Genomic DNA, 22354 nt, shown 5'->3' with positions numbered 1-22354 from the left:
TCGATTAACAGCTACGCATACTCGTATCTTTAGCTCACCCCTTAGTCAAGGAATAAGAGACTTCGATTAGCAGCTGCATATTCCTATAGAAAAAAGTAGCTGTGACTCACAACGAAGGAATTAAAGATTTCGATTAACAGCTACGCATACTGTACCCCTTATCTATGACTCTGTTTGAGGAATTAGAGGCTTCGATTAACAGATACGCATTACTAAATCCTCAGCTGTGACTCATAACCAAGGAATCAAAGATTTAAATTAACAGCTTCGTATGCCTATATTCTAGCTAAGACTAAATACGTACTTTCATTCCGAGGGAAATTCATCGGTGTATTACCTTAGAGCGCAATATGATATGCTGCATACCGTGAGATTCGCAAGTGACTTAGACGACGGACAGAGTGATCGACTATACTTTTCACGAAGTTGAAGCTGTCGCGAATGGGGTTGCCGGGACTTTTCGCGGAGCGGAAATCGTCTTGAACGGCATCGTTCGATTATCGAGATCAAATACAGGAACATCAGTAAGCAAATTATGACACAAGATCCGTACAGCGATACCGAACTTCCGACACGGCACGTCTTATCCGAATATACAAGAAAAAAACCAAAAAAAAACAAAAAACTGTCATTTGTTATAAATTACGCGATACGATTGTCAATTATCTCCACAAAGAACAAAATTACGGAGGTAATCATTGAAAAAGTCATCTCACAATCCATCACGGCAAAAGTCCTGATGAATATCGCCATCGAGATGGGGGAAACAATCGTTGATGTGACATCCAACCAAATAAAAAGAAGTATTTTTCACAGGTGGGATGAAAGCCGACCCGATAAGGCAGACCGCCATCTTCTCTCGACAAAGATCCAAACAAGCAAGAACTACTCCCTGGGAGGTCACTGAATAGCATGTTGGCTGTCCTCAAAAACGAAACAAAAATCCATCATAGGAGGGTCGGGGAGGAAGACACAGACATGTTAATAAATGGACCAGTCTCGGAATTGTGACACCATCAGCAACAGCAGAAAGAAGAAAACGGACATCACAAAGCAATCACAAGATGTGACCTGATGCCATTTTTGATCTTCCCCTATTCGAGTGCCGTCCTATTTGAAAAACGAGGTTCCAGGACGAAAACCCAGATCCACACAAATTACAAAAAAGACCATAATTTATACAAATTGATGTCCGAATTAATGTTTCTTTTCTCCACTTGATATGCATTAATATATCGACATGTTTTCCTCCATATTCTTGAATGAACGCACGGCGTTTAATTAAACTCCTCGCTGTTTTGCTCGGTAAGTAGGACGTGGACTAATTTTCCCACGAACTCTTCGCAGAAATCTTAATAATAACGAATTAATGAATAAATACATTGTTAAATACTTGAATGGAAATTTTTCGAATCATACACAAAAAAAAAAGACTTTAATGAGGATAACGAAACTACGCCATTGAATTCACGACGGAACTATTTATAATCTCGTTATAATTCGGGATTAAATATTTAAATTAACGTTTGGAAATACCCACACACACAGCAACTAAGACTTACTACGGCTACTTCACAGTATATGCACCTTGTACACATTCCTCTACGGCAGGGTTTGTCAAACTTTTTCCACCCGCGGTGCCTCTTTCCTTTAATCAACGCTTATTCGCGGCGCTCCAGAGCAATTTAACAATGTCTTAGAGGAGATAGGAGTTTGTCTTGGAGGAGATATGAGTTTGAGAGCCCCCTCTTGAGGGGTTCACAAACTTTTTCCATCCGCGGTGCCCCTTTCCCTTAAAAAACGCTTATTCGCTGCTCCCCAGAGCAATTTAACAAAGAATCTCTTCGATGAAGCTTTGTCAGGATCGCCGCGGAGTGGTGGCCCTGACAAAGGTTGATGGCGCACCAGGGCCGCGTGGGGCACATTTTGAGAACCCCCCTACTCTCTCTACGGAATTTTTAACGAAACGGTACAGGTCGGAATGTGTTTCCTGACTATATGTGTGGCCCCTAACGTATTTATGTTGTCAGAATTGGGCTTGTTCGCTTTCATATTTTGAAGTGAGGATGGAAATGGCTGAAGTTTCACGATATGTCAGTATCGTGCTGTAGGTCTCTGCCTGCTCTCTGCGGAGAAAGAAACCGAAGCTTGCATTACCCCCCCCCCCCAGCCCGAAGTTGGGAACCTGCTCGATTACCAACTGTAGCCGACTACACTGTGCGTCAATGGGATTCGAACCTGGATCCTCATGATGAGGGTCCATCATGATGTCCACACGACCGCACAGCGGCTCAGCGGCTGTTTCGATTAACAGCTAAAATTTCAATTAATTTTTAATAATCATAGCCATATCCCAACTAGGACTGGATATGGGCATGACCATGTCTACGCATGCCCCCCCCCCCCGCCAATAATTCTGCTTTAAATAAAAACTAAAAGATGTATATTAAATTTAGTTAATTAATCCACACACACACAGCTATGTTTACCAATATTTCAGGTAAGACAAATCATCATTATGGAGTCATTTCAGGAAATTATTTCGTAAAGGATTATAGTCAATTTCTAGACATAGTGCAGTTTTGTAGTACAGTCTACTCCACGTTATAGCGACACCTACACGTTAAACGACTGGTTACTGGTAACTAAACATGTTACTTACACGTTACAACGACTGGTAGGATAAGTCTCAAATGCCCCAAAGCAGAATATGTCGAAATCTGCGACGTACGTCGCAGAACAATCTGGAAGATTTTAAGAAAAATGTAGAAAACTATATATTATGGGAACTGCAGAACACATTTCTAGTCGGCCGAGGGCACGTCGCAGAACAACGCAAAACATTCTGCTTTGGGGCATATATATTTTACTTTCGATATAACGACCCTCTCAGTATAACGTCCGTTTTCATTGGGACGAAGGAAATCGTTATATTGAGCGTCTACTGTGGCATGATTGAGAACTACTGCAAAAAATGATATCTATTAAATTCCTCAAAGGATCGTTTACGAGGTGTATATGCGATTTATATACAGTGAATCCCACTGATAACGTTTTTTAAAAAACCGTCGTGAGAAAAACGTTGTAATTGGGAAAATGCTTATAAAGAGAAATCTGAATTATATGTATGGAACCACGAAAATAAGTGATACTAAGCAGGAAAACGTTCAAAGTGAGAACGTTATGAGCGGGATACATTATCGTAGTAGTGTTAGAGTTGCTTCATCACTTGCTTAACCTTAGACCCTGTTTAGTATCTTCACTGATTTAGCGGTCCATGGTATGACGTTTTCAGACCCTGCTACAACGAAGTGATTTCTCTGGTCCCCTGGAGTTCGTTACAACGTTGGGATCCGACTGTATTAAATTTAACAATAAAATTCTGGAAAAAAAATTGTATGTGGATACGAATGAATACACCCTGCATCAGTTTGGATGAATAATTTGAGGGAGGTGAATTATTCCTTCAAAAAGAAATATGAAAATTTGAAAAAATACAGATTTTGCTGATAAAATACATTAAAATGTTTTAATATAAGTATTTTATATATCAAAAATGCTAAAATGTTTTGAAAATTCCAAAAATTAATGCTCGGATCTAAAAGGGTTAATGAAATGAAGAGAATGAAGTAAGAATTCGGATTTTGATTTAAAATGTGGTTGTACTCTAAAATAAAGTTATGCATGCAATGTATATTTTATTATTACAGTAAAACCTGTTTTTATAACGGAACCTGTATTAAGCGGAAACCTGTCTTCAACGGAAAAAAATATCATGGTCCCGTGATTTCAATGCCAAAATACAATTAAAAAACCTGGATTAAACGGAACCAGTCTAAGGCCGGGATAACACTATAAAAATTTTCTAAAAGTTCGTTTATAAAATTTGAAAAATCCAACCAGTAAGATTATCAGTTGCATTTGCTCGAATGTAACCTATGAGCTTTATTGGCTGGACTTTTCAAGTTTTATATACGTATTAAGTATTATAAAAGGGATTTTATCAAACTTTTATACAGTGTAATTCCGGCCTAACGTGGAAAAGGAAAAGAAAATTGTGCCCTTCAACGGAAAATTTCACACAAACACTGTGAGTGTCTGGCGAGCACAGGATCATACAAAATATTAAAGTGCTCCACCGAAATATTTTACGCAATCTATCCTACATCATCCACCCTTAGATTGGCGAAAACTTGATGCTGAAGTTTTGATAAGCCATGTATAATAAAGCAGTTGCTTTCTGAAATTGTAGCAAAAAGTTTCGGAAAATCATGCTTTTCCGCGAAAGAGATCAGTGTGAGGGTTGAATTGACAAATGATACGCAAGACTTACACAATTGTATGCAAGCTGTGTGTGTATTCCGTGATTTCAAGGCTGAGCAGGATCGGAATTAATTAGAGGGAGGCAAAGGACAACTGCCCTGGCGGAAAAATTCAGGGGTTGGAAGTTTTAGGTAGGAACAAAAACATCGCTGTAAAATCATCGAGTTTTACAGTGATAGGGGCGGCAAAATCATGTTGTTCCCTTTCCCTCACAAATTTTAGTGAGTTACATCCTTTAGTTCTAGTTACAGCCCCGATGCTGAGGATTAATTAAACAAAGACGATAATGTACGGCAAATATTGACACCCTAATTGAAAATTTTTGGGGAAGTTAAGAAAGAACGTAAATGTCGTCATTTTAGAAGAAAAACAGTGAACGTCGGAATTTTACACAAATACTGTCCATACCTAAACACAGTACCGTAGTTATATATAGACTAATTATATTTATTTACTTAATCTATATTCAAAAATTATTTACTTTATCTTCAATAAATTTATTTTTTACTTTATTTCAATCTCACACGGGATCGTTACATAATTTTACACATTATATGTCGATTGAACCTCTTTTTAGCGGAAACCTGTGTTCAACGGAAAAAAATCTAGGTCCCTTGCCGATTATGTTGAAGACAGGTTTTACTATATTATCAATTTTTTTCCAATGGATTCCAGATTACAACTATACTAACTAGTACGTACTGCATATTAATTCCCCTCAACAAGGAAAACAAATTAAAAAAACAACAGAAAACTCACTCCGAGAATAGCGTAGTCTGTGTCATTTGCTGGACGGTGGTCTTTTTCCGCCCGTACAGCTGGCGGTACAGCTTGTACTGATCCCCATACAGCCAGCACACTTTCCACCACTGCCGGCATACCAAAACAGAACTCGCCTTGATCGGTTTCGTCGAACATGACATGATACTCGTAACGAAAAACACAAAAAATCTCCCCGATCAGGGTGAACAAAAAACACACTATAAACTAATCCAAATGGCACAGAAAACACACTAGAGCACACATCTCTAAAAAAAATTCTTCATCCATTTCCACATCATAGCACTTTCACTCGAAAAACACGGCACCAACACAAACACTTTCACGAGTTCCTCGGAGAAGATCTGAGAGGAACCTCTTACCGAAACCGCTACCGTAGTGGTCCCGATCCACAACAACAACAACAACAAAAAACACCAACAGCAGCAAAACAATAAGAACCCGCTATAGAAACCCTCTTCTATAAACACAATCTATATATTTTTCTTTTCCCCCGCTATCCACACACACGGACCGGGTTCTTTCAAGAACTTTTACTACTGGCGAGATTTTTTCGATAATAATAAAAGGTTGAGGAGAGAGAAGAGAGTACACGGGGCCGGGCCAGGTAGGTCTTGGGCTCGGCAAACCACCACTGATCATCAAGCAGAGGAGGAGAAAGAGACTTCAAAAAAATAAAGAACTGGTTTTTTCGGTCGCCTGGCATTAATTCCATCCGACGATGGACAAGCGGCAACAGCAACAAAAAAAAAAAACTTGGCCACCACAAACCTTTCCTATGAGTATTGGCGGCCATCACTAGATGCACCCCGCCCTCCACGGGACCCATCAGGCAGTACCTGCAATTAAATGCCAAGGGTAATTAGCGTTAATTCCAGGGTTGTTGTTCTTCTTCCTTCGCGAAAACGAATGGGATAGGTGGCAGTTGATCTTTTCCGTGGCGTCAAGTATTGCTGGAGAAAGGACCGAAGAGGTGATGTGGTTTGATTTCCACATAGAATGTCAGGTAACAGAGCCCAAAGATGGATGGGAAGAGATGGTGAGCGCGCCCGGTCGTAAGGCAACACGGGTGGAAATCCGAGATCTCGACATACAGTCACGCGAGTATTAGTAGTAGTTTTATTATCATATGTAGTAGGGAGAGGTAACTTAATCTTAAATGATCTCTGACTTCCCTTGTTTCATGTTTCTGAAACTTTGTTTTTGTTCGGAAACAAGATGAAACATAGAAATGTTTCTACCTTTACTGACGTTTTTTTTTTGGAAATGGAAAGTTTCGTGAAAGAGTTGACATTCAAGAACACGAGTCACGTAGAAAATAAAAACATCGTGCCAGTCAACCTTCAGTGTAGACATGCTAACACGTATAACTATGCGGAGGTATGTTTGTGTGTATACATTAAATATGAATCACAATGTGTATAATCCCCATGTCACGCAAAAGCCTCTAATCACGCTTAAACATCGTGTTATGAGCGGGATCCTCCGACTTTGACAGGTTCGGGGACGGGCCTTTGAAGTTTCTCTGGCATTCATTCATATACATTGGAATGCAACGCTAGGGATAGCCCCGTGTAGTCCCCCCCCCCCCCGTACTGCATTTATCAATGTTGCCTCTAGGTAGCACTGGAACTCCTAATTCAGGGGTGCACAACTTGCGGCCCGCCAAGGGGTTCCGGTAGAAAAGTATCAATACATGCCACGATAAATACCTAGACTGACCATGTTTCCTTCAAAATACGAGAAATTAGGATCCCCAAGAGGCATAACTAGTTACCACACAAAAACATTATCTAAGGGGTCTTCAACCTTCCAGACATTGCGGGCCAAATTACAACTTCCCATGAATCCCGCGGGCCACCACACTAAGCCTTACCGTAATATTCGTAAAGGTACGTCCACACTCAGCAACAAGTTGGGCAACAAACTTTGTATATGCGTGTGGAAGTGTTCTGCAACTTTGAAAAGTTGAGCAACAAGTCGCAGAACACATCCACACTTATATAAAAAGTCCTGCAGCACGTGTTGAGCAGCTTGTTGCTGATTGTGGACGTACCTTATAGAATCCATTCAAAAGAACTTACCACACTCAGCAACAAGTTTAGCAACATGTTGCGCAACACGTGCTGCGGGACTTTTTATATAAGTGTCGACTCGTTGCTCAACTTTTCAAAGTTGCAAGCTTCGTCGATTTATAATTATGATTTTAATTTTCATCAACTTTCAGTGTTTTTCACGACGGGCCACTTCGAAGAGCTTCAAGGACAAAGCTGCATTAACTTTAAAGCGGCTTTTTCGAGGGCCACATTTGGGTCATGCGTTGAAGACCTGTGATCTAAGGCAGTGTTTCTTAACCACCGGGCCCAACCATCAGTCAAACCGGGCCGTTTAGAAATTGTGGAATGCGTATGGGATGAGCATATGTATTATTTCATTTTGCATTTTAAACACATTGAAAATATGTTTCCCCGGTGATGGCTTTTCGGTTAGAAGTCCCGTAGAACATGGGCACGGTTAGTTAGTTATATAGTTAGTCAAACCGGGCCGCGAGTGTTTCACACACACACGCTGTTTCATTTTTCCTCATTTATTTTCCGTTAGCCGTGTGCAAGACCGGGCCTTCCACTCACAAAAGAGAAATCAACCGGGCCGCGGGCTTCCAAAGATTGAGAACCCCTGCTTTAAGGCAAGTGAAATTGCCAAGTATAGCCAAATACATTGTAAAAAGCTTGCAAAGTTGCCAAATATCGCTAAAATTGCTGGAAAATTACCAATGATAGGGAATTACTGCGATTCGCAATGTATAAAAATTCAATTCGGTAAAAAAAAAGGTTTATGTCGTGACAAAAATATATTTATATGACTATAATTAATTAGGATAGAGTTGTAATTATTGTAATATAAATTATAAATCAAGAAAATAATATTTTGATTATTAATTTCAGTAAAGAAATAAAAATCCAAGCTAGCTTCGTTAAAAATATGGGAAAAAAGGGGCATTTTATATGAAAACGATGGGATCGCTAAAATTATGGGAATGTCCCGTAAAATACGGGTCATATGGTGGTCCCTATACATACAAGTTTCTGGCCCGCGAGCGGCAGAAATTCCGACTGAAAAGGTTGTGTCCCTCTAGCCCAACGGTTCCCAACTTCTTTGACTCGCGGAACTCTTTCTGGCGTATAACTCCTATGTAGGCCTGGTTCTTTTTAAATTATTCATCAAAGTTATTGATTTATCTTTATTATTTAAAAATATTTGATTTTTTTTTTCAAATTTACTGTTTTCCTTTTATTTTCCTCCAGTGCGAGCCCCTGGGGGGAAGGAGGTGGACACGAAGCCCCAAGGACTCCGCGGAGCACCGGCTGAAAACCGCTGCTCCGGCCTATAACTGATGAGTCCGTGAGAGATCCTCGAAAAGAGTCCCCCGGGAAAGCTCCAAGATTGTGGAAACGGGGGGGGGGGGGGCTGATAAAATGGATAAGTTTGAAAAATTTTGTACGCAAAAGAAGTACAGCATGTAAATCAGTGATTTTCAAAAGGTGATACATAATTATTGCTAAAACCCACTTCAAACCTGAGATAAAACTAACCATTACAAAAAAAAAATTCTATTGATTTGTGTTTATTGTATGTCAAAATGCCTTCGCACCTCTGGAGTGAAAAAGGATAAACTGCTATAATACGTAGCGAAATTAGGGGGAATAGGGTGGATCGAAAAATCGGAATGTGGATAAAAGAAACGGCTTGGGGTGCAAAAGTTGTCTTTTAAGCATACTAGCATAAATACAAATTTTTTTTCAACTTCAATTAATTTCTTCCGGTGCCCTCAAGACACTTAAATATTTGCCAAAAATCGATTTTTACGCAAATTTTGAATAAAAAATACGAAAATGAGCCAAATAATCGATTTCACAGGGAAAATAGTATACAGATGGAGAATGAAAAATCATTTTATTGTTTATTATTGAATGTATAAAATTATTTAGTATAGTAAAAGTTGGAAGGAATGGTGAAAATATTCATGCCATATCTAAGCAGTTGAAAAATGCATTCTCCCAGTGTCTGAGGCGTCAGAAAGTGTGTGTGGAGAAGAGATACGGATTCATATTGAATAAGATAAGATCAAGAAGCCATATCAAACACTCTAATACTAAAAAGCATTACAACAACTGTGTAAATCCCCAAATTAATACAATTAAAAAAGCAATTATATAAGTTCAATTTTTATAAGTTTTACGATTTATTGCTTTGATTTTTAAATTTATACTTCATGCATTTATTATAAAATTATTATTATTATCTATAAGTTTATACTTTAATACCTGAATACTCTGGAAAATTTATAAAAAAATTTCATTAATTTACAATTTTTAATACATTCATAAAAGTGTGAATTTTTAACTATTTTTGGGGCGCTTGGGCCACCAGAAGATATGAATGCATTTCAATACAAGAATTTACGCAAACTAATACACCCAACTTTCTCACCCCAACCCAAATGTAATTTCGAAAAAAAATTTCCTAATGCGAGAAAATGGCCGGAATACACATGGACTTAGATGATAAAGTCTTCTGTTCAACCAGTCCATTTGGTCCCCGACCCCTCAAAAGAAATTTCTGGCCCTGGGAGACCACAAGTGCCATTGATTCTCTCGGTATTTGATTTTATGCTTTCTTTAAGAAGAGGTTCTTTTGACACTATGTGTACTAAACTATTCTGGGGAGCCGCAGATGAATCATGAATAGATCGAGGAAGCCGCGAGTGACAAAAGTTTAAATATTACCGTTATAGTCCAATTCTGGGGGGGGGGGATTGCACCTTTCTGGAAAATTTTATTGACGAAATAGCGAAAGCTTCATAATTTTCATCTCGCTGTAACCAAATATTTTTATAACTTTATCATTAACTCTTCGACAATCACTCGAAAATCGCTTGTTATAGCAGGATCCCCGTTATATGCTGCACTCATTTACCGTGCGCTTATTTTAGTGTAGGCCTATAACAATTTCAAACAAAACTGAACACGCCCAAGGGTACCCATAACTCACCAATGGCACCTCCGAAAATTCACGAAGAAAATTACCCTGAAGAATTAGAGAAATGGAAAAATATCTTTATATATAAGGTACACAGTTCTGCAACAGGGAGAGGAGGAGTTTTTCCCGAGCAATGGAAGAGTAGATGATGTCCAATCCAGCCGTTTGTCGCCCGGTTCTGGAGCCAAGTACCCTCTCATTAACGTGGCTGATGGATGAGGACCCAGCAAAAATAAACAAAAAGACCGGTTCCCCGATCACCTTTCCCTTTTTTTCCCATCATCACTACTAAACCTCACACTTTTGTGGAATGAAAACGCATACTTCCCATACGTGCTGAACCCATGACCCCGAGGGATAAATGTGGTCCTCGTAGTCATCTGATGTGGTCAGCGACTTCAAACCTAATTTTGTAAAAATGAACTAAGCGGCACATTTCTAGATTACTTGAGCGACCAGCAGTGCGATTCCAAATCACTTAAATGACCTACTGTTCTATTCATAGATCACTTAAGTGACCCACCGCATATTCACAGATCACTCAAGCGGACCACGGCACAATTCAATATAAACTGAGTGACATGCGGTGTAGTTCAACATCACTTGGGTAACTTGCGGCACAGTTCCAGAACATTAAATTGGCCAGCGCGAAATTATCGGATCCCTTAAGTGACCTGCAGCATATGTATAGATTACCGCGGTACAATTGCAAAGTACTTGAGCAACCTGCGGCACATTCCCAGATCAGTGCCATCTTAACACATGAGCTCACCCGGGCGCGGCCCGGGGTGGGGGGCCTCAAGTGTAGAAAGAGAGCCTCATGATAACAATATTTGGTTGAAATTTTTGTACAGTGCATATAAATTGGTAGACAGGCATTTCTTGGGATGTGGGCGGGGGGCCTCTGAAAAATCTCTTTGCCCGGGGGCCAATGATGCTCTTAAGACAACCCTGTCCTAGAGCACTTAAGTGACCCGCGGTACATTTTCAGATCACTTAAGTGACACGCATTACAGTTCCAGAGCACTCAAGCAGGCCGCGGCACATTTAGATCACTTAATTGTAGTAGCCCGCGACACTTTTTCAAATCAATGAAGTGGCCCGCACTTCGCAAAAGGAAGAGAAGGAGTTTCTCCCGATGGGGGGGAAGAGTAGATGATTTCCAATCCAGCCGAGTGTCGCCCTGTTGTAAAGCCAAGTACCCTCTCATTAACGTGGATGATGGATGAGGACCCAACGAAACAGAAATAAAAGGACCGGTTCCGATCTCTACGTTCTCTTCCATCATCACCACTAATCCTCATACTTTCGGGGAATGAAAACACATGCGCATACTTTCCATGTGGAATGAGACTTGATCGAGATCTTTCTTCAGGCCTCTCCCTTGGCTTTCTTTTTCTACATTGCGACCTAAAAGACTATTCACAAGCCCCGAGGGAGACCAAACGAAAAAGGTTGTTATTGAAGTAAGATAATTATGAATAAACGGAAATTGACAACAACAACAACGAAGATGAAGGGCCCCCTCAAGACAAAAGGGTCCACACACACACACACACACACACCACTTTTTTCTTGGTCCGTCTGTGTCCAGAATGTGCCGTGACCGGAAAAATGCCCGAACACAATAGAAGTTATTACACACGCAATGAGTAACGAGAATGTCTCGCGAATACCGATTTGCCATGTGTAAGGTCAAGTACAACATCATGAGGATAATAGCATGCACATGCTTCCATTCCCCCTCCTCCCCACACGAAAGGCAAGGCGGAAAGGGGACCAGGGCGTGGGGCACGGAATTAATACAGTCGACGCTCGTTACAGCGACCATTCCATAACAACGACCAGTGTAAGGATAAGTCCCAAACGTTTTCAAGGAACGACTATCGTGTATGTTTCACTTTCGATATAACGACCCTTTCCCAATATAACGTCCGTTTTTGAAGGGAAGAGGGGGGTTGTTATATCGAGCACCGACTGTATTTTTTATGTTTATCAGGGGCAGTGTTATCCGAAAATATAATTTTTAAACGCAATTTCGTTTCATTTTTACGTGCTCTTCTCATATGCACCCTTTGTGTGTGTACCTTATGACCACGTCCCCACTGACTCTGACGGGGGAATCAACAAATACAGTACAACAATTTACAATATTCCAATAAATTAAGTGACTCGCGGTGAAGTTCCACGTCTCTTAAATGGCCTGTGACATATTCCCAGGTCATTCAAACAGCCTGTATTCCTTTCCAGATCAATGAAGTTACTCGTGGTACACTTCCACGACACTCAAGTGACCCGTAGCATATTCCCAGATCTCTTGTATGACACGTGACACATTTATAAATCACTTGAGTGACCCGAGAAACAGATCCAGTCACTCAAGCGCTCCGCAGCACATTTACAGATCACTTGAGTAGCCCCACACTCTCCTAAAGGTTGAGCACGCTTGATTTAGAAGATGGATGGCTGTACGCATGCTTAATCTCAAATTTTTTCTAGGGTGAGTGATCAATCAGTTGACTCCAGAGCCGTGACCGCAAACAGCTACCGTAATTTGCGGTGAATAGACCTTGCTGATTAATGTGATTCGACGCTATAGTGGAATGAAAACATTTTTTCAAACAGATGTAAAAGATTTACATACGAAAAATATTTTCATAAAAATTCATAAGAATCGCTTTGAAATCAGAAACTCCATTCCGTTCGCAGCTGAAGATACGTCTACCTTCGCTTCATACGCAGTAGAACATTACTGCCTCGCATCCATTCACAGCTGAAGATGACTGCCTCGAATCCATTCACAGCTGAAGATGACTGCCTCGAATCCATTCACAGCTGGAGATGACTGCCTCGCATCCATTCACAGCTGGAGATGACTGCCTCGCATCCATTCACAGCTGAAGATGACTGCCTCGAATCCATTCACAGCTGAAGATGACTGCCTCGCATCCATTCACAGCTGAAGATTACTACCTCGAATCCATTCACAGCTGAAGATGACTGCCTCGCATCCATTCACAGCTGGAGATGACTGCCTCGCATCCATTCACAGCTGAAGATGACTGCCTCGAATCCATTCACAGCTGAAGATGACTGCCTCGCATCCATTCATAGCTTAGAATGACTACCTCGAATCCATTGACAGCTGATGATGACTGACTCGATTTCATACACAGCTGATGATGACTGACTTGATTTCATACACAGCTTAAGATGACTGCCTCGAATACATTTATAGCTGGATATGACTGCCTCGAATACATTTATAGCTGGATATGACTGCCTCGAATCCATTCACAGCTGAAGATGACTGCCTCGAATCCATTCACAGCTGAAGATGACTACCTCGAATCCATTCACAGCTGAAGATGACTGCCTCGAATCCATTCACAGCTGAAGATGACTGCCTCGCATCCATTCACAGCTGAAGATGACTACCTCGAATCCATTCATAGCTTAGAATGACTACCTCGAATCCATTGACAGCTGATGATGACTGACTCGATTTCATACACAGCTGATGATGACTGACTCGATTTCATACACAGCTGATGATGACTGACTCGATTTCATACACAGCTGATGATGACTGACTCGATTTCATACACAGCTTAAGATGACTGACTCGATTTCATACACAGCTTAAGATGACTGCCTCGAATACATTTATAGCTGGATATGACTGCCTCGAATCCATTCACAGCTGAAGATGACTGCCTCGAATCCATTCACAGCTGAAGATGACTGCCTCGAATCCATTCACAGCTGAAGATGACTGCCTCGAATCCATTCACAGCTGAAGATGACTGCCTCGAATCCATTCACAGCTGAAGATGACTGCCTCGCATCCATTCACAGCTGGAGATGACTGCCTCGAATCCATTCACAGCGGAAGATGACTGCCTCGCATCCATTCATAGCTTAGAATGACTACCTCGAATCCATTGACAGCTGATGATGACTGACTCGATTTCATACACAGCTGATGATGACTGACTCGATTTCATACACAGCTGATGATGACTGACTCGATTTCATACACAGCTGATGATGACTGACTCGATTTCATACACAGCTGATGATGACTGACTCGATTTCATACACAGCTGATGATGACTGACTCGATTTCATACACAGCTTAAGATGACTGCCTCGAATACATTTATAGCTGGATATGACTGCCTCGAATCCATTCACAGCTGAAGATGACTGCCTCGAATCCATTCACAGCTGAAGATGACTACCTCGAATCCATTCATAGCTGATGATGACTGACTCGATTTCATACACAGCTGATGATTACTGACTCGATTTCATACACAGCTGATGATGACTGACTCGATTTCATACACAGCTGATGATGACTGACTCGATTTCATACACAGCTTAAGATGACTGCCTCGAATACATTCATAGCTGGATATGACTGCCTCGAATTCATTTGCAGCTGAAGGTGTCTGCTTTCGCTCAGGCGCGGATGAAGTGGAAGGGGGGGGGGGGTAGGAACGATTGCTCCTACCATGTCGAATAATATGGGAAAATTTGTCCCGTGAAATACGGGATAATTCAAAGAACTTACACAATAATTCCCCCTCCCCCAACACATCGTCCTGGATCCGTGCCTGGTTGGCCATCCCGGCCTTATGGCGATAACGAAACGTATGTCCCAAAAACTTCTCCGCCACGGCCTATAACAGCCCCGCTCATCTCGTTTAGGTCCGTACAAATAAAGGGGGGGGAGGGCCACAAACAAAGAGGCACGTTTGTACAAAATTTTTAAATTTAAATATACATCTCCTTAATGAAGGAGGAGGGGAATATAATGAACAAAATTTACTAGATTTTATTTTAATCAGCGTTTTTGATTCCTTGCGCACATATTTGTTACACGCACAAAAATTGAAGAAGATTCTTTGCGCATGCGAATGAAACATTTTGGTTGGAAAAAAACTATTTTCTTTTGCGTATATAATTATAATATGTTACGGCGAATATGATAAATAAGGGTTATTATGCATAATCCCCCGATCATTTTGGTAAGTTTGATAAAATTTCCGTAAATTCGTCACTTTTAAAGGCGATATTATGCATAATACCCAAGTTAATTAATTCAAAAAATCGTAGTAAATTCATCATATTTGTCGGTTATTATCGAAGATCCCCGAAATAACTTCTATTTGACGAATTCTGAAATCGAACTTTGATATAACGAACCCATATTTAACAAGTTTTACGATCGCACCTCGATATAACGGATTCTAATTTAATCAATTTCAAGATCGTAGCCCGATATAATGATTAACTTCTATTTAACAAATTTCACGGTAATATCTTGATATAACGAACTTTCGTTTAACAAGTGTTTGTGTGCGTATATACTCAGACCTAAAAAAAACTCCTATTTAACGAATTCTAGAATCAGACCTCGATGTAACGAACTTCTATTTCACAAATTTCTCGATCGCATCTCTGATGTTATACATATCACATTTGATCAAAATTATCTACGTATCATTTTATCAAACTTTTAGCACTTATCGAATTCACCAACGACAATAGGGTATTATGCACAATCCCCGATAAAAGTGATAATGTTTTAGTATTCATCAAATTTACCAACGACGCTTGGGTAATATGCATAATCATCGATGAAAGCGATAAATTTATGAAACTTCCCGAGAGACGATTTGACGATTATGCATAATAATAACCTTTTTATCACAGTTTTACCTAACATATATAAACTAATTAGATCGGGACCTGCAGTCCAGAACTGGTTTCAAACAGCTAGAGCTCCCCTGAACGGGATTCGAACCAACTTCTCGTTTTTTTTTGCGACGAAATCCATTTTCTACGTGGGATTAATGTTGTTGTTATGTAAATGCCCCGAAGTTATCGCATTGAGGCCGATCAAGTTGTTAAATCCCATTTCGCAGTCAAAACAGCGATTAAAAAAAGAAGTGCCGTTGGGAAATATGCCAATCTTGCGGCAAAAGAGCCCTTGGGCAATATCATATCTCAACTATTTATTGAACGTACGTACGTCTGCCTCACTTGGATACGCCAACCACACACTCTGTACGCTTTCTGATTTGTCGAACGGTCGTTCGTTCGAGTGCTGAAAACGCGTAAATAAAAGTGCGGAATTAATTGTTTTTTGCGTCACGATGCCCGAAGTCTCTCCGAACGATCGTTAAATAAAGAATGCCCCCCCCCTTCTTTTTTGTCGGGGCCCGTAATCCAAAGGACGATCGTAAAATAAATCTTTTTTTCTCAGATTTTTATTGTCTACATAACTTTGCTTCGACTCCTGGGCTCGCGTATTAGACGCATTTTCTGCATCGCCGAAATTCCGCGCACACAGTTACATGGTCTTACTCACCGGATCGGAACTGGTTCCCAGTGGTACCTAGTGACTGTAATATTTATCACGAGTATTATATACAAATACACTCGTGTCCAAAAGTTAAGCATAAGGCACAAACCACCACTTCTGAGGCGTGAGCAGGATCGAGTGTTCTGGGGGGCGGGGTGCACAAGATTTGGGAAGGGGATGCACGAGAATCTCCTCTAAAGAAATTTTGAGTTACTAACCTTATAGTAATAGTTCAAATTTACTGAAATTGATGACATACAAAGGCGCTTTCTTTTGATATTTTAATTTTTTTCAAATTATTCAAAAATGTTTCCGATTTCTGATGGTTTTGTGGGAGAACACGTGCCCTTCCCTCCCTCATATGGCCCCCCATTTGCGTATCCCCCTATGACCACGTCCCCACCGACTCTGACGGAGAACTCACCAAATACAGTAAGTACATGTATGGTTTGTATATATAGATCAGGGATGGCACGCCATGGTAAAACTGGGACGCCTGGACTGCGTGTTGAAATTCGTAAACTGGCATGCGCATCTAAAATAATCTTGATTTTGACACGGCTTGGAAAAGGTTGGCCATCCCGGTGTAGATCACAGTGGTTTCTAAAACTTTTTTGTTCATCATCTCCTCACCGCCTCCCTAGAAATCTTTTTCTCCCATCGCTTACCCCTGAGTAACATCTTACATTGTAACCGTAACTATTATATCTTCTCAAGAGAATCCATCACAGGGAAAATGAAAAACCAACTACCTCGGCCGGTCAAGGCGGTATTCTGGTTTCAATTGATATTCAATTAAGATACTGGATTAGATTAACTTTTAATTCATTAATATGGATGACTCACAGCAATGACACCACTGTAATTTAAAAATAGAGTTGGGCCTCACACCAACAGAAAAGTAATGATTTTTCAGGCTTTCGCAATTTTACATAACAGTTGTTGGCCTAGGACAATGATAATAAAAGGCCATCAACCCCCCATCATTTATTATAGACATATGAAGGGCAAAAAAGAAGATGGATAAGAGAAAAAATGAAGTAGCCAAATGTTTTAAGGCTCCAGGGTGTACCTAAAAGAAAATTTGCCTTAAGTTATTCTCATGCTTACACACTCTACAGGTCACTCTTTTGGTCATTCGCATGCTTCCACACACTCTAGGTCACTGTTTTGGTCACTCACCCACTAGCACATTTTTCATGGCACTCATTCCTGAGAAACAAACTTCACGTTAAGTTCACGTGTGTACTCTTTCGTTAGAAATTCTGTAGAGGAATATGGTTGAGGTGGGTGTAGTAGTGATCATATTTTCTCGAGAGAAATACGGGAAAATGCGGGATGTCGCCAAAAAAGACGCCAAAAGTAAACAAAGTTGCTAAATATTACTAAAATTACGGAAAAATCATAATGTCGGGAAATGAAACGTTACTGCAAATTGCAGCGGATTAAAATGAATTCTACACAAAACATTCAAGATAATTTATAGTTGTAATTATCATAATATAATTATGTAAGTTGAAAATAATTTCTATCTTCGACTTCAATAAATAATAAAAATAATAAGAAAAGCCGGGACACTTTTGCCAAAAAGTCGGGACGGCCGGAAAAACTGAAAAATCAGGATTGTCCCAAGAAATGTATCGACTGTAGTAAGATGGCGCTGGTCCGCAGTGTTGCCAACTGTCAAAAAGTTTTCCCCAACTAGATTATTTTATCAAAATCAACTAGAAACCGGGCGTAAACAACCAGAATTAATTTCAGCCATTATTCGAATGACCATACAGTTCTCTGGCCATCCTCGTATTTTCACTTGACGTATGGTCACCCTAGGGTATAGTATTCATCTCCTGTAAATAGAGGCGAGTCGTTGACAAAGAGGGCATAAGCGTGCGTCCTTCATTTCGGAGTATTCGGATTTGGTAACCCTGAAAAACGTCACCCCGAAGAGAAAAATTTAGAGATCGGACAGGTAGTGCCATCTATAGCTTTAAAATAAACAGTGAGTTGATATAATGTCGAATTTTCAACCGTTGTTTGATGAGAGCTTCTCTAACGGAGAACAATCAGCTATCTCAGCCAATCCAGACAATATTTCGGTTATAATTAATGCTCAATTAAGATATTGGTTTTGATATAAAACTTTTCAATCTATTATTATAAACCACTTAACGAGGATGTTGTAATATGAAAAAGAGTTGGCCTCACACCAACTGAAAAAAATAATGGTTTCTAGGCTCTTTCGTATCTTTACATAACGGTTGTTGACCCACAACAATGACAATAAAGGGCCATCAACCCATTATTTACACACATACAGAAATATGAAGGATAAAAAAAAGATGGCCAAGAGAGAGAAAAAGATGAAAAAGTAGCCAAATGTTGAAGCTCGCGAGGTGTGTCCAAGAGAGAGAGAGAATCTCTCCTCAACACACACCGCCATAAGAAAAAAGCTGCTAATTCCGCGGAAATGTCGAAGAAATGAGAAACATCTCTCATTATTTTCTTCACCTTTATATTCTCACCATAATAACGCCGCAACCAGCACGTCTGACGTCCCGCCTGCATCGGTAAACACTACCTAAAGAATGAATGACCCGCCATTGCGAAAAAAAAAGGATGGTGAAGGAGACGTAATATGCGTATGCAACACAGTTCTTTGCTCTCCTCGCTCTTTTTATTATATATTTGCAAAATAGACCTCTTTGTATTTATTTTTTTTTATTTTCCGATTGATGTTCAACATTGTGTACATTTTAGACAAGGAAGAAGAGTCTGTGATAAGTGTTACACGGGGTCACTCTGGTGTCCGACGAAAATCTCAGGGAAAATTGATCGCCATTTTCTCAAGAATGGTGCTCTTTTTGTGCCCTCTCTCTCTCTCTTATCGAGTTTTAACTCTCGATATGTAGTCCGATGAACCCTGCGAGAGTTCAGTCCCCCCCCCCCCACAAAAAAAACAAACACTAGGCCAGGATCTGTTAAAGGGCACCTTTTCTTGTTAATTTTCAAAAGAAATGATCCCAGGTTTCAGGGCTACAGACCTGTAAACCTCCTCCATGGCCACAATGAAAGCACCACACTCACTTAAACTAAGCTTTTCCTCTACGATAATTGTTTTCAAGCTTTTGTCAATCACGGCTCCCTTGACTTGATCAAAGTTCATCCACAGCTCTTCAAAATGGTGCTTTGGAGGGGTTTTTTGTTAGACGAGAGCACACGTCAATATCGTAATTATGTCAAATTCTGAGCAAAATTAATGAAACATTCGAAATACGATTGCAAAAAGTGGCGTCAAAAGTGGAATGGACAGATCTAATGTATATATGTATATATGAATTGACATCACCATCGTGCCCCCCCCCCCCCCCGAGACTTCCAAGTCTAGTCTATCCCCGCCTATGCTTCACCCACCCTTACATATGTAAAAACTGTTACAGTACTTGATGCTGTGGCTTTTGAAAAGCCACATGTAGTGAAACAGTTGCTTTCTGGGGACAGAAATTGTAACAAAACTTTTCGGTAAAGCAGGCTTTCCTATGGGAGAAATCAAGTGTTATAATTAGATTTCCTAATGATATACAATGACTTACGAAACTGCTTGCGAAATCATGTCGCCCCCCCCCCCTTCACGAAAATCCTAGTTACGGAATTGGTGCTGAGGATTACATAAATAAATATAGACGACAATGTACAAACTGAACCTGCCACGACAGATATTGACAGGGCAGCCACTAGATGTTTGGTCATCCGGGGCAAGTGCACATTTTGGCGCCCCCTTGTAATGTTGAAGAAGAGGTTTGAGAATAAAATTTGGGCGCCTCTGGTCCAGCGCCCGGGGCACGAGACCCGCCTGCTCCCCCCTAGTTGAGGCCCTGGATACTGACACCCTCACAGAAAGTAAAAAAAAACGTAAATGTAGTCATTTCACATGAAGAACAATGGGGTGAAGTTTCATATAGATGATGTGAAAACCTAAATATCTAGTAATTATAGAGTAAATAATATGCATTATTTTATGTCAGGCATTTTCAACCCGTTGCTCGCGAGCACAACGGTGCTCTGTCTGAAGCACCCATAGTGCGCGATACTTGTGTCCGGTCTCGTGCTCGCGAGCACTCGATCACCGTCTCAATTAAATACCCCTTCCAGGGAATTCCATTCAATTATTGAAATAATCCTGATTTTATGTATTCGTAACGTCAGTTTTGCCGTGTAAGGGTGCTCTTCTTTTCATGGTGGGTACAGGCAGTGCTCGCTACTATAAAAAGGTTGAAGACCCCTGTTTTACGTACATTTAAATTAATCAGTTCATTTTCAAGTGATTTATTTGTATTATACTGTCCTTCGCTTAGGGGCCATTCATGTATTACGTCAGCATCAGGGGGGGAGAACTCGGATTTGCTGACTTTTGATGACAAGGGGGGGGGGAAGGGAGGTTTGAAGGTTGCTTACGTCACCAACCACCCCTTTTTGAAGATATGAAATATTCTAAGCTGCTGAGGAGGGGGGGGGGTCAGTGTTTTGCTGACAAGGGGGGAGTCAAAAACGGCTGAAAATCTGCTTACGTAATACTTGAATGGCCCCTCACATACGATATCGTTACATAATATTTTTCCCGTTGTGTCAATTGAACATGTATTAAGCGGAAACCTGTGTTCAACGGAATCACCTTGCAATTCCGTTGAAGACAGGTTTTATTGTACTAATAATGCTAATTCAGAAGAGTTGCCAACAACATCATAAATTTGGTGGCGCCTGATGATAATACGTAACATCTTTCAAGATGACGATGACCCCACTTCACAACAATATTTTTTTTCTTGGTACGTATGCTATCGTTATATCGAGGTTTCATTGCCTATTTGTCCCAAAAAAAGCACATTTCAAACGTAGTCGGATACTTTAAATCACAATTTTCACTAGTTCTGGATTCAGTTCTTTCATAAATTTTTGAAATTGTCATTATTTTTAAAAACTAGGTCGCTTTTTTAATTTTGTGTCCATAATATTTTTGCAAACATTATTTTTTCAGTATTTTTGTATATATTATGTAACACTGCGAGCTTTTTCAGGAACCGAATTCTCAGTTATTTAATTAAATTTTAATGAGTAAATTGAAACTATTTTATCCTTACAGATGGCACCAAGGTCGGGGGGGGGGAAATTAGGGAGTCTGGTTTCCCCCCCGAAATGTGAGAAAATGACCGAAAAAAGAGAAAAAGATGGCCAAATCTATTGTTCTATCACTTCGGGGCCCCACCGAAATGAAAATGGTCCCCCCCCCCGAACGAAATTCCTGGCTACGGGCCTGGATGGTAAAAAGTCTGTATTAGAAACAACCTGGAGTCCTCCACGATGTCACGGCAGAGCAAAGACGTGAAAATAAGAATTTTCATATTCTTTTAAATACAGTAATCTTCGACAGATGGCGACATAAGTGAGGACAGCATGTTGGGGTTACCAGGTCCGAAAACTCAGAAAGAAGGACGTCTGCGCACGCACCTTTATTAGTGCCGTCACTATTCCGCCCAGTATAACCGGTCACAACAATAAATTTTCCCAACGTTAAAACAGAACCGCTAAAAAAAGCAGAGACAGAAAAAAATTTCGGAATTTCGACGACTATTGGTGAATGAGTGAGGGGGAAAAAACCATAAAAATACCCATATCAATCAACAAATATGTGTTTCAAAGTGGGGAAAAAAAATCCCCCCCCCCAAAAAATAATAATTCCGGAAACCCGAAAAGGAGTACAAAAGGGATAATTTTTCGAAACGTAGGAGGACGTTCGAAATGACATCAAAAAAAGGAGAACGGTTGGTAACCCTACATGTA

General features: G+C 40.3%; 1 protein-coding gene across 7 annotated transcripts in view; it reads right to left on the bottom strand.

The window, feature by feature from the left end:
- Positions 1–22354, bottom strand: part of LOC149084670 (uncharacterized) — a 183596-nt gene that overhangs the window by 60272 nt on the left and 100970 nt on the right. The window contains exon 1 of one of the 7 annotated variants that reach the window (XM_089235084.1): positions 5083–5725. The exons of 4 other annotated variants lie outside the window; for them this stretch is intronic. In XM_089235084.1, coding sequence (XP_089091210.1) covers positions 5083–5246 — 164 coding nt within the window. In that variant the 5' untranslated portion in view covers positions 5247–5725. Of the gene's footprint in view, positions 1–304; positions 610–5082; positions 5726–22354 lie in introns of those variants that run through there. 2 more of the 7 variants (XM_089235083.1, XM_089235089.1) reach the window with 2 other exon arrangements.

Source organism: Pholcus phalangioides, unplaced genomic scaffold (assembly GCF_987345545.1).
Source record: "Pholcus phalangioides strain wild (caught in Gottingen) unplaced genomic scaffold, Ppha-v1.0 ptg000008l_1, whole genome shotgun sequence".
Lineage (NCBI taxonomy): Eukaryota > Metazoa > Arthropoda > Arachnida > Araneae > Pholcidae > Pholcus > Pholcus phalangioides.
The sequence above is the reverse complement of the archived record's forward strand: the minus strand, read 5'-3'. Positions and strand labels throughout refer to the sequence as shown.